Genomic DNA, 14098 nt, shown 5'->3' with positions numbered 1-14098 from the left:
AAACAAGAAATGGGGAAAGGATTCCCTATTTAATAAATGGTGCTGGGAAAATTGGCTAGCCATAAGTAGAAAGCTGAAACTGGATCCTTTCCTTACTCCTTATACGACTATTTTTTAAAAATAGTGGCCAGGTCGAGTAGCTCATTCCTATAATCCCAGCACCTTGGGAGCTGAGGTGGATCATCTGAACCCAGAAGTTTGAGACCAGCCTGGGCAACATAGCAAGACACCATCTCTAGGCCCCCCACCCCCACACAAATAGCCAGGCACCCTAGCTACATAGGAGGCCGAGGTGCAGGATCTCACTTGAACCCACAAGTCTGAGACTGCGGAGAGCCATGATCACACCACTGCACTCTAGCCTGGGTGACAGAGGACCCTATTTCAAAAAAAAAAAAAAAATTGTCTCTTAATATCCAACACCATCAGTGCACTGAGGAACACTTTAGGGAATTACTACTACAGTGGAAGGAGTAGCTAGCCAAGAGTCACGTGTTTGAAGTTCACATACTAGTTCCCCTGTGTCTCATCTGTATAGCCCTGGACAAACCTCCTTTTGTTACTCTATAAAATAGGCATGGTGTCACCTGTCTGCCATCCTCATAGAGCTGATGGGAGATCAGATGAAAATCAGGGACATAGGGCATTTTCTCTAAACTGGCAAGGGTGCTACGTGAGTGAGACAGAAGTAGAAGAAATGGCAGTGGCAGCTCTTGGAACTTTAAGGTGTTTTCCCCAAGATGAGTGAACTAGGCAGAGAGCCACTGTGTTGACGGCCCAGCAGTGACCGACAGAGATGCAAATGCCAGAGTCCATCCTTCCCTGTCCCCAGTCCCTGCCATGGAAAGGCAACCCAGCTACACAAAGCTCCTGCAGGCGTCGGCGGGTAGGAGTCTCTTGCCTGGAGTAAGGCCCTCACATGAGGAAATGGCTCAATGGTCCAGGCTCCATTAACATGTTGGTGCATTCATAATTTTTAAAAATAATAACATGGAGAAAATTCATCTGGTACATCTCAGCTGGCACCCTCACATATCATCACCTCCTTATCTGACATATCAGATTTCCCTGTGTCCCAAGCCCATTGTGTAATGCGGGATAAAGATTACTCTTTGGCTCTAGAAGACTTCCTCATTCTCCCTTTCTCATTCCACACACCATGAGAGGGAAGGACAATTCTTTTCAGTGGCCAGTTGTACTAAGCCTGAATCATGTTTCAGATCAGCTGGGGGAAACACTGTTAGCTCTGCAAGCCCTTCCTCTCTGAGAAGGAAACAGGCTGGCTGTGAGTTTCCCAGTGTGTCACCTGCCTTCGGACAAAGAGGAGCAGAGGCCAGACGCCATGGCTCATACCTGTAATCCCAGCACTTTGGGAGGCCGAGGCAGGCGGATCACAAGGTCAAGAGATCGAGACCATCTTGGCCAACATGGTGAAACCCTGTCTCTATTAAAAATACAAAAACTAGCTGGGTGTGGTGGCGCATGCCTGTAGTCCCAGCTACTCTGGACGCTGAGGCAGAAGAATCACTTGAATCTGGGAGATGGAGCTTGCAGTGAGCTGAGATTGTGCCACTGCACTCCAGCCTGGTGACAGAGCAAGACTCCGTCTCAAAAAAAAAAAAAAGGAGCAGAAAGGTTTCTTTAATAACATGATTTTTATCATGCTCCCAAGCTAGTGCCCCAGGACCAGGGGAGACAAGTACAAAAAAATAAATAAAACCACAAACCCAACACAAAACAACAGCAGCCAGAGTCCCACACACTGAATCTGTTTATGATCCAGTGTCATGGCCAATGGGGAGACTCCCTTTTTAATCACAGAGGTGTTTTTTTTTTTTTTTTTTTTTTAAGTAGAGGTATTTGTACAGAAACTCCTTTCAAATAACATAGCGACTTCAGAGATCAAGGTGCACAGAAAGAAGAATGGAGGCTGGGGGATCAGCAGGGTTGCTAATTCCATCACTCACTGACTCAGGGCAATCAGAGGCACTCCTCTGACACCTGAGCAGGGAACAATGAAGCCTCGTGTACCACTGCCAAGGACAAACCCACTGGGCAACAGTGTACTCTTCCCAGCCTCTGCATTCCAGGGGCTCTAGAGTGCTTGGCCACTCTAGCCTGCCCCTGACCTCCCGACTTCCTGATGCACAGCATATCTCAAAATTATAAACAGATGTGAAAAACAGTCATGTAATGCAGAGTAAATGATAACACCACCTTTAAAGACTTAATTCATCAGGTGGGAGTGGTGGAACCAGTATTTGAACTTGGTCTGTGAGGTTCTAGAGCCTGGATACTACCCAACCATTCTGCACCAAAGATTATGCAAAGTCAGATTCTCAGCTCCATCAAGCACATATTTACAAGACCATCTGCATAGGAAAAATATGGCAAGATAAATACTGAAAGGTTAAAAATGATGCTTTCTCTGAATGAGGATTTTGAGAAAATTTTTTTCCTGATATCCTTATTAAACTTCCTAAGTTTTCTAAAGTGAACATAAAAGTAATACATGGGGAAAATGAATTGTTGGCTGTAAGAAGCTCAGGTTTCCCAGTGAAAGCAATCTGCGATTATTATTTCAGGGCCTCATCCTATGTTTGCCCTCTGATGGACAAAGATACAATGTATAGTGAGGGGTCTTCATCATATATGGGAGTCTGCCTTTTTATTCTGGATCTAATAAGTTTAACTGAAAATCTTCTCTCAAAGAGATTATAACAATCTTTCTTCTTCAAACTTCCAGGGGCTCTGTTTCTACCACTCTGCATATACACAGTGACTGAGGAACTAAGGAAATGTTTGGGGACTGGCGGATTCTAAAGCTGCCCTTGCTCTTCAACCACCCACACAAACCTAAAAGAAGGGACCTGATTTATTAAGGTGCACAGCAGGAGGGCACACAGTGGGGTTGCAAACGCTGACCCTTAGGCTGAAAGAAATGTCAAGGAGTCTCCTTATAAAGGCTCCGCATCTCAGTGATTTTGTCACCACGGGAGCAACCCTGTAAGCTGCAAGGCATGTGTGGACCTGTGTTTACAAGTGCAGGATTTGCGTCAGAGAGATGGGGGCCTGACGTCCCAGTCTTTCTCCACTCAAGACCGAACATACGAGCAGCTTAGATCCTGACCTGGCACAGTAGAAGTTCTCAGTTGCTGTGTGCTGTTGTTCTCAGCATTTACATTGTATTTCCCAGAAAACAAAGTTAGAGGGCATGTATATTCTCAGAATACATTCCTATCTCAAAGTCTCTGATAAACACGTTCACGGGGAAGGCACAATGAGGGATGCAGTACCAGTTTCATAAGAACACCAGGTAGCCACCAGGTGGTGGACTAGCAATTTTCCTATAGGGATCATGTGACTCTGGAGAAGGAATATATGGGGGAGGCCTGAGGATACAGTTAAGGTACTTTTTGGTAAGGCTAATGACCTCCAGCCAATGGATGCTCCAATAGCAGAAAGGAATTTAGCCATTCTGATTGATATGCCCAGTGGTGGCCATAATACGTGCTCTGATTTTAGATGTTGTCTTGGTTTTCCCCGTTGGTTGGGGCTGTGGAGATGGTTGGAAAGAGGTGGGGCTGGAGTTGCTTTCCCTAAACCAACAAGACAATTCTGACCCAGAGCATTACATTGCCCACCAATTGGATGGCTCCCCAAAGAGGCCTCTGAGAAGTGTATATTCTCAGTCTACAAGTCTCAGAATGAAACCTGTGAGCCTGGTCAACCCCACATTACATATTCTAGAGGAATACCTTATGGTCTCTCTGAAAGTACCATTATGGCCATTTTCAAGTGTTATTAATAATTCTTTTAGAAGCTTTGGTTCTGCCTCCAACATTAAATGATGCCCTGCATTGTTTAAAAACCCTGTCTTTCTTTCTTTCTCTCTCTCTCTCTTTTTTTTTTTTTGACAGTTTCGCTCTTGTCATCCAGACTGGATTGTAATGGTGCGATCTCCACTCACTGCAATCTCTGCCTCCCAGGTTCAAGCAATTCTCCTGCCTCAGCTTCCCAGGTAGCTGGGATTATAGGCATGTGCCACCATGCCCAACTAATTTTTTGCATTTTTAGTAGAGACAGGGTTTTGCCATTCAGGCTGGTCATGAACTCCTGACCTCAAGTGATCTACCCGCCTCAGCCTCCCAAAGTGGTGGGATTACAGGTGTGAGCCACTGTGCCCAGCCTTTCTTTCCATCTTTCTGATAATTTGGGTGATCCTCTGAGATAAAGCATGAATCATATTGTGATGTCCCAGGTGTAAGACAATTGATGGGCAGGATTGTCACATAAGATCATGCATGTCACTCTGGCACCTGCTAACACTGACAGTGCTAACTGCCACAGGCACCTCTCTCCCTACTCTCACCCATGGCAGACTTTCAGGCTGGCTGGTTTTGCTGATGTTCACTGAGCTTATTATTGTTGTTATTATTGTTATTTTAGCATTCAGCTTTTCATATCCCTCCCACCCATTGGTATCTGTGTCTCAGATTAATTTTCACCAGATGCGAGTGTCTGGACTTCTCCAAGATTTGTTATTTTCCCTCCATGTTCCTAACCTTCTTCAGGCCATTTGTGTGATTTCTCTGACCTCGCTAGTGTTTCCAACACCTTCCAAATTAGTGTCATCTGTGACTTTCCTTCATATGCTCTTTTCTCCCCTTTACAGATCATTAATAAAGAGGTTAAACAAGACCAGACCAACAGCATACTCTAAAGCAAATGACAAAGGGGTGGGAGAGCCAGCGTGCTCCCTGTGCGCCAGCCCTGGCACAGGAAGGATGTAATGTAATGCAGTAACACTCTGCTAGACGCCTCCCGCCTCTGGCCCATGGTAATTTATCACCACTGTTTGTTTATGATTTCTCAGCCAGATTTCAAGTCCTAAGAGTGTGGCCGTATCTAAGCCAACATGCATTGCTTTGCCAGGTAACCCTTATGAGCTCCAGAAAAACCCACAGGAACTTATTTACTGCCCTTCAATCTGCTTAAAAGCTTCTACCTCGGCCCCCAAGTCCTTCACCCTTGAGAGCAGAAAGAGGTGGACTGAGATATTATTATCCTTTTCTCTCTTCCAATTCATTAGCTCACAATTAATTATTTGTTAAATATTCATTGGCTTTCATGTTACTCATTAGATTTTTGTTTTAGTTGAAAGAAACCCTTTGCTACAAACATGGACTAATTCATACCCTCCAATAATCAACCTTTCCTTTGCTATACCCAAGTGTTAAAAAAATCAAAGGTAACTGGAGAGGGTATGTTTATAGGGTAAATACGCTTTAAGTAAGGCTTGTTAGAATATGTGTAGATGGCCTAGGTGTAGCTATGGCCATAGGAATAGATTGCCTTTCTTCTGCCTTTTCTTTTACCTCCCAAATTCAACAACCCCAGTATCAACCACTTTCCTCTGTTTACAGATACAGTACACTTTCCTGAGCCCAGAAGTAACATAATAGTGATATACTGATATTCTACCTAGGGTTGAATACTCACCATGCACCAGGCATGGCTTGGCATCTTACTCAGCTCATCATAGCCCTGGGGGTGTCACAACCTTCCTCAAAGAGAAAATGGAGGGGAGAGATGGAAGGTGACTTACCCAAGGTCATCCAAACCTAGGTCTATCTGAATCCAGAGACCACGCTGTTAGCCACCCCACCACAATGTTACCCAGTCTCCCGTAGATGAGGGTCTTCTTCACTTTTTCTGAGTCACTGGCCCCACTATCTGCTAAGGAACATAAATACTCTCTTTACGGCGATGTACACACATCCACATTGAAGTCTATTAACCACATCTGGGGATTTGCAGAGCCTCCAAGGTTTATGGACGCCAGCTTGAGAATCTGAGTACTACACTAAGCTCCTCCAGGGTAGGAATCACACTTTGTTCACTACCTTGACTCCAGTACTGAGACGTATATCCAGTACATCTCCAGTACTAAGATGAAGAAATATTTTTTGAATAAATTACTAATTGCAAAGACTGTGAATAGGATATTCAAGTTGAAGCTCTGAACGGCAGCTTTGTAAGCCTGAATAGAAGACATAAATATACAGACACCTTCCAGAGGAGTAGAAGAGCAAAATAAAAGGAAGAAGTGGGGACAGAGATAAAGCAAAAACATCTTACTTTGCCCAGGAATCGATTTTGCAATTGGAAGTAGGCAGAGACATTGTCTTCGTGGTTCTAAAACATCTCGTAGCTACTTCTGGTTAGTTCTCATATTAACTCCTGAAAAGAGATTATTGAAAGCTTCTTCTGCAGAAAAATAACATACGTAGAATTTCAAGATGGGAAGTCAATTATCAAAAGCAATCAAAACCTCATGCTGTACCCCTTAACCCACAGAATCCTTGATCCCTGGAGATCTCAGGGGGAACTGCAAGAGCCGACGGCAACTCCCTCCTCTCTAGGACCTTAGAGTCCCTAGGTCCCTTTCAACCTCCTGCAACTCTGGGGTTTTTGTTTTTCCACAGATCGCTACCCCTTACGTGTCTCTAATTCTGTAACTACTGATTTTGCTTTGCAATCTCCTTTTCTTCAAGAGTTGGAGGAGTCACCCACTCTTGAAGTTAGACTTCAGCCATGCTTTAAACTTGTCAGCCTGCACATTACTGCAGTAAGAGGCCAGAGATTCCGCCGCTGATAGGCAGGAACATGGAAAACAGCCTATTTCAAAAGCCTGCCTTTCTCTTGGCCAGACCGACTGGACATCTGGGGAAACCAGAACTCTGAGTTCCCTCTCAGTGCCTCCCCCCCACCACCACCAATGGCCTGCTCCAGCTTTGACACCCAAGGTAGAAATCTGGAGGCATTCTCAATTTTGTTCTTTATCTTACCTCCCCATCCAAGTCCTCCTGGGTTCACTTCCTAGTCTTATCTCCAATTTATCCACTTCTCTGCATCTCCACTACTGCTGCCCTGGGTCAGTGCTATCAATTCTCTCACAGATCATGGAACAGCCTCTACTTCTGCTCTTCCTGCCATGACAATTCATCCTCTACACAGGAGCCAGGGTTGTTCGACAACATAAATCAAATCATGTCACGTCCCTGCTTTAACTCCTCTGATGTCTGTTCAGTTTTCTTAGGCTAAAAATCTAAACTCTCTACCTCGCCCTAAAAGGCCCTACATTTTCTGGCCCCTTCCTTCTTCTCCATCCTCATCTCACTGTTTTGTGCTCTACCCAGAGTCATGGTCTTCAAGCTTCTTCAGCTTATAAACTCCTTCCCACCTCCAGCTTTTGCATGCCTCCTGGGACCACCTCCCAAATGCACGCCTTGGCGTGGATACCTCCTGACTCTCCCCTTTTAAGACTTGGCTTAAAACTTACTTCCTTGGAGAGATGCTTGCTGAACATCCTTTTTTAAGTAGGTCCCTCATGTTAATCTCAGTATCTTTCTGGTTTCCATCAAAGCCATAACCAAAATGGACAAGGTTTCTATTGAGATGTCTAATTATTTATGTTCTGTCCCTTGACTGGATGGCAAGATCCACAGGGCAGCAACCATGGCAATCTTATTCGTCATTGATTTCCTAGCATCTAACTGAGAACCGTTCGGTGAAAGAATGGACAAATGAGTGAATAATAAATGAAAGAATGAATAAATGAAAGTCTTAGTAGCCAATGGCACAAGAAAGAGATATATCAGATCCTCAGTTATACAAAATCTAAATTGCATTAAAAGCACCAGGAGGCACCCCTGTACAGGAGGTGTAAAAGAAAACCTGCACTTTGCATAGAAACCACCACTTTGTATAGAAACCTCTGCTTTGTGTAGAGCTCAGAGCTCTTTCCTTGACTTTCTTTTTGCCACCATTAAATTTCTGTAGTCCCAGGACAAGCACAGGCCCAGTGTCCAGACTCTGTCTGCTAAAAGAAGGCAAATCAGACAGGAACTTCCTAGCCAAAATAAAACATCTCCTTCCTCCTCCTTTCATTCTTCCAGAGGGGAGGCATGGCAGGGAGTCCCACTGGGCCATCCAGCACTTTTATTTGTAAAACACCCCTTCCTCATGTGTAAATGTTCTGGGATTCATATTTTTACTCACCATAACATTGTCCATGTGCTGGTGGCAGAGAGCTACAATTCTTCATTTTGAACAGGCTGCGTCTACTAGCATCACAGCCTCATGCCAAAACTTGTTAATGCCACATCTGTATTTTTACGAATCGGGTCCTAAAAATTTGTATATGTTTTCAATCAAAAAAGACTAATTCCTTTCTAGTGGTTTAAGAAATAAAAACTTGTGTTCTATCTTTGCTGAATTACAAGAGTTCACAGTAAGAGCTCAAACAAGGCAGATGTGGCACTAAATCTTACAAGGTGCCTCGATTTGCTCGGCCATTGCCCACCTCATTGATGTTCACAAACCCGAATGCCTCTTGGGGGATCCGAGGAAAGCACCTTCATTCGATGTAAATGAAGAAGTATTTGTTGACACAAATGATACCTACGTTAAGTGGATTTTCCTGAAGGAAAGTTATGGAGAATTGAGGAGCTGCTTTTCCTGCATTTTGCAAGGCAAGATAGGGAATAGAGTGAGGCCTCCAAGAGCACATTTTCACAATTGAAAGTATGTGTGCATGTGGGGTTTGGGGGATTGGTGGTGAGAGGACAGTGGTTGAATACGCATTGCCCGGGATACCTATGAGGGCAACAACTTGCTGGAAATGTGATCGCATGGAGTCTTAGAAGAAACCCAGAACAATGAGGCTGGCCACAGGTAAATCTTAGGCATAAGAAAACAAGAGTGTGGATGATCCAACAGGGAGGGGGAGTATAAAGAGAATTGAAAAGCAGAATATAGGAATATATGGTTGGTGTAGGCAGCATAGATTACATAATTACTGGCACTGAGGGCAAATGAACATGTGAGTCCCCTTCTTTGAAAAACGTTAGGAATTTCAAGACAGTGACAGCAGAGTTTTAACATAAGAGTGAAGCCCTTCTAAGTGTATGGCCTGTGGACTGCACAGGCCACACGCTGACAAATCCAGGCCTGGGTGTGAGGTTTAAAAGGGGAAAGGCTAGCTCTGGGGGCTGTCAAAACTCTTTAGAAAAGTAAACTTTCCCTGGTCCACTGTGTGCTCGGAAAATATCACTCTTGAATGACCATAGTGAGACAAATAAATCATGTCTGGACTTAACCTCCAGAAGTGGCAAAAAAGGGAGGAGCTGACAGGGTTGTTATGCTAATTCCAATTTGCTGTAATTTTTAGAGTGACTTTTTCTAAATTATGATTCATTTCAGCACCAAAACTCCAGATTCAAGTCAGAGCCTTCGGATGCTATTATGAGCATATTACTGTTGTCTAGTAAAATAACATCTTGTAATGTTTCTTTTATAGGGGCCATAAATCAAAACATTGAAAACCGTTAATTTTTAATGTACCACTATTATCCATCTTTAGTTATAAATTTAATGTCTCCTAAGGCCTCATGGATTGTAATGCAACTCAAAACATGCAACGGCTGCTCAAAAACAGAAGGTTCCCCCAGTATCTCATTATTTAAATCCTTAAAGACATGGTTTTAAAAGCCTGAGGATATCTAAGCAAACTTGTTTAAAGGAGTCATAAAGAAAGATAAGTAGTTTTCCTCTGAAGCATATGAAATTTATTATAGCATACTAAAGTCGGATTATATATTGACTAAATTACTAAAAACATTTATTTTATGGTGTCCATGGCATTTGGGGAAATTCATGAAGAAATAAAGGGGATAGGGCTTAATACGATTGTCTGCATTTGCCTTAAGCAAAGCAAGATTTCCTATGGGTCTTGGAGCCGATTGCATCCTGAGGATAACAACACTGTTCATATCTCAGGGTGTCATGAATCTTGTGAAAGAGCAATAAAAAATCTTTACTATTCAGGAGGACACACAAGTGCAGCCTAGCGCCCTGATACTCACGATGGCGGAAGTAGCTTCACAGAAGAGCCCCAAGTAGGAGCTATACTTTTCAAGACAACTGCCAAACTTTTAGAACTTTCCTTTACCTACCTAGCCCGTGCATGTTTCAGGCAGGCTTCACGTGTTTGCTTTTTAATGCTGTAAAACGCTTTCTTCTCATTTCGTATTAGTTTAGGTCAATTTCCACTTTTATTAGCTTTTCTTTGTGAGTAAACGTGACATTTCTCTTGATGTTTTCCATAGATAGGGAGAGAGTTGCTCCCATAGAACATCCAGAACTTCTCTGATTTCCCCACTTCCTCATACTGACAAGCTTTCCTATTGAATGACTTTTCATCTGGAAGTGTTAATTCCAGTGCCATCTTCCCCTTTGCCAAGAAAAGGGAGAAGAGATGAGATACTCCTGTATTAACATGAAGCAGGTTTTACTGGCAGCAAATGGATCCAGAAGGCATTACATCTTTACTATGTAGAAAGATGTTATATCTGAAAACCACCATCCTGTGAACTTCCCCCTCAGTACCAAAAACAGCAAACTGACCCCATTAGTGGGACGTATAACAGGTCCAAGTGAGAAGTAAAACACAACAATGAAACTCACCCACAGGCAAAACGTACCAGCTCTAGGTTAAACTTCACCTGAAGCACCACCTGCCATGCTATTTGAAGGCAAGACTTGGGAAAAGACATAAATGCTAAGTTATCCCAAAGAATTGTCCCACACCTGTTGATTCTCCAGCACTATGTCATTTCATGCTTGTCTCAGAATAAAGAACTATACATTGAATACTTTCTGATCAGAAAAAATCACCATGGCACACAATCTACGTTCCTTGTTCCAAATAAAATGTCATATGCAATGTTATCAAGTTTAATACCGTATTCCATGTAACCATATGTATATTCAACTCCAGGGAGTTTGTGACTTGGTGTTCAACAGCCTGCAGTGTACAGGAGAGGTATAATTCCCAGCAGCAAAAGTTTCTAGACTTCAATGTTCCATTTATAACCATGTGGTAATTACATGTATCATTATTCAATTGTAATGCAGATAGGACGTAAATAAAGGGTGAGTTCTTAATAGCTAAAGATCAGCTTTTAAAAGTACAAAACCCTCTGATAAACACAATGTGTGCAATTTCTAATGCAAAGCCTCATAGAAGTATAATTTTTAAAAAGCAACAGATAAAATGTCACTAATAAGACCTGCTAATACGAATATTTCTATTCTAATTCATTTAAAGAGTTACAGTTACCCATTCACCATTACTATGCCTTGATCCTTGTGTTTTCTTCAGAACTGCCATAGAAGAGATAGCACAATCCATTAAACGGGCTTCTTAGAGATGATAGTTTCAGCTCCATGAAGATACATAGTTTTATTTTCCTTATTCCTTGCCAAACATTTGACACAACCAGAAGGACGTGAGAGTCACACCACACTGGCATATCTGGTAAAAGCAAGTAGTCGGCTGAAAACCACGACTGGAGAATTGCAACAATTTCTGAGTCCACAATCATGCCTTAAAAAGTGTGTATAAATCCTAGTAAGGGCATAGTTTACATCTTAAATAACGTAGAAACATTTGAATCGTGCTAAACCCAGCCCCAACAAGGCAGAGCAGTAATGTGGTTGTGGGGTGGGGAGGTGAGGTAGGATGGAGGGGGCTCTTGGGAAGGGTCAGGGCACGCGGACATTCTGCGCTCACAGAACACAGTAGCAAACACAGGGCACAATTCACAAACATCAGCGAGCACAATTGAGCACGCACACAATACAACACTAGAATGCAATTTTTTAAGAAAAATGATATAAAAGATGGTTTCTCACCCCTCAAAACAAAACTGGAACTTTGGTTTACAGGCCCGGCTATGCCCATATGCCCTCCTCGTCATCCTGCGGCCGGCCCGAGGTGGGGAGGTGCACAGAGAGGAGGGGAGCACCAGAATGAAAGAAGAGAAGGTTAGTTACACCGAGATGCACTGGAAAGGCACACTAATCTTCACTTTGTTTTTTAATCTTCAAGACTGAAGAAAAAAATCCATAGTAACTTAAGTTCCACATCACCGACTTGTCAAATACATAACCAAGTTTTGTATCTATGGCAACCCACACACAAAAACATTCCACCCACCCAGCTCTGACTCTGTGTCAAGATTGGATTAGAAGATTAAAATTAGTCTACATTAGCAGATGGTTATTTTTTTGGAAAGCATGCAATCTGAATTGCATATGCCTAAGGAGTAGATTAAACCTTTTAAGTAAGCAGAGAAGTAATTATAGTAATCAAATACCCTTAATTTCTCTTAAGCTTAAAGTATCAATAAAGGCTGAAGAAGAATTTTTAAAAAACACACACACACAACTCCATCTACTTGGGTGGAACAAACTTTTTCAGCAGGCGATAATTCATATTGGTTATTCCACAAAGGCTCAAACATGCATCTTCTTAGTTGACAGATTCTACGTTGCTCTTAGCATGAAAGAGGATGCACTTGCGATGGTATGCTTATACAGTTGCGTGGCATGATTATACATTTGCAATCAAATAAGTTTCAAAGAAAAGAGAGGTAAACTTTCAATTCAGTAGAATGCTTATAGAAAGAAAGTTTTGTTTAACTTAAAATTGTGTTCGACTGCGGATAAACTGAAACTTCTTTGCTTGGAATTCTTGTGGAAAAGTATTTCCAAAATAGCTCTGGTGACTTTCCTCACTTAGTAAAGTGGCTAATATGCAGGCAAATGGAATCTTTGAAGACAGAGGTATAGCCCTGTAGCAAAGTCCCTGTTTTGAACAATTCTCACAGTTTACTGCAAGGATTGAAACATACCCTGGTGTCACGCATAATTTGAGAGCTGTGCCTTTTAATAGATCTCCAATGAAGTCAGATTTTGCCATGATTTGCTTCTTGTTTTGAAAATCAGGAATAGGAGGAAAAAAAAACTTGGAATATTTTCTCATTATTTGACTCCTTATTGGTTAAGTTGTTATACTATTAGGTTGAATCACACGAAAATGCCAATATTTGGCCATTTTTACCTAGAAAAATAGCAGTTTCATATAGTTCCACCTAATCTGGCCAGTAGGTCTAGTCATTTTTATCTACTCAAAGATTTTTTTTCAACTGACTTTCAATACAGTTTATTACCTTTGTATTTCTAGGTATTTTATTTTATGCATTGAAAAAATTATTCTGAGAAGAGATCCAAAGAGTTCATCATATTGCCAAAGGGATCCATGGCCCACAAAGCTTATGAATCCCTGACTGACTTGAGTCAATGGAATGATTTGCACAGAGTCTGAACTGGATGACTCAGTATAAATTTTCACTTGACAGCTTAGGTAGGAATATTCTGGCAAACAATAAAATACATTGATCATTTTAGCTGGGCCTTCTTATGTAAAAATTATCTGTGTTTATTTATTATTAAACAGTCTAATAATTGCTCTTGGCAAGAAACTTCCCTTTTCCCTATGTGACTTAGGAAAAATGTATTTTTACATTCATTTAACTTCCTCTCTGTCCCTGAAGAAAAGCAAATTTGATGTTCCTTTTCATCTTCATAAAGGAGGAAAGTTTACAGCATAAGACCCTAGGGCATTCATAAATGGGTTTCAAGGGGCCTAGCAACCCCTTGAAATTCAATGAAGAATGTTGTTGAGTATGTGTGCAAATATATGTCTCTGGATGGAGGCCCTAGCTTTCATCGTAAGATTCTTGACCCCCAAAATTGCTGCTGTAGAAAAACTCCAAGCATAGAAAGATGCTATGATTTGCCAAAGTCACAAAACAAAATAGGAGGCTTTCTCTAAAACACAGCCTACAGCCACTGCTGACTTCTTCTTAAATAGCTATAAAATAACTTTCCTTGCAGAGCAGTTTATTTCATTTCACATTTAAAACCCAACATCATATGTACATTCATTTTGTTCCAAATCCATTCCTATCAGGTTTTAATTTTTAAAAGAGAAGGAAGTAAGCAAAAAGAAAAGCCACCGCCACCAAAACCTACTGCTATTTTCTTAACAGTGAAATGTGGTCTAATGCAAATCACTTTTAGCAAATTAAATATATTAAAAAGTGGTAATTAATTATGATTGAAACAGACAGGAGTTGTAGTTTGAAAATATACACTGCCAATATCACTACTACTGTTCCTCGTCCAC

At 41.8% G+C, this 14098-nt stretch overlaps 1 protein-coding gene across 2 annotated transcripts in view; it reads right to left on the bottom strand.

The window, feature by feature from the left end:
• Positions 1-14098, bottom strand: part of ERC2 (ELKS/RAB6-interacting/CAST family member 2) — a 970858-nt gene that overhangs the window by 180969 nt on the left and 775791 nt on the right. For both annotated transcript variants that reach the window (XR_003306672.2, XM_026446958.2), the window contains exon 17: positions 11761-11826. Coding sequence is in view for 1 of the 2 variants with exons in the window: in XM_026446958.2 (XP_026302743.1) it covers positions 11800-11826 (27 nt within the window). In the remaining variant the exon portion in view is untranslated. The remainder of the gene's footprint in view (positions 1-11760; positions 11827-14098) is intronic.

Source organism: Piliocolobus tephrosceles, chromosome 2, assembly GCF_002776525.5.
Source record: "Piliocolobus tephrosceles isolate RC106 chromosome 2, ASM277652v3, whole genome shotgun sequence".
NCBI lineage: Eukaryota > Metazoa > Chordata > Mammalia > Primates > Cercopithecidae > Piliocolobus > Piliocolobus tephrosceles.
Note: the sequence above shows the minus strand (reverse complement) of the source record. Positions and strands in the feature narration are given on the sequence as shown.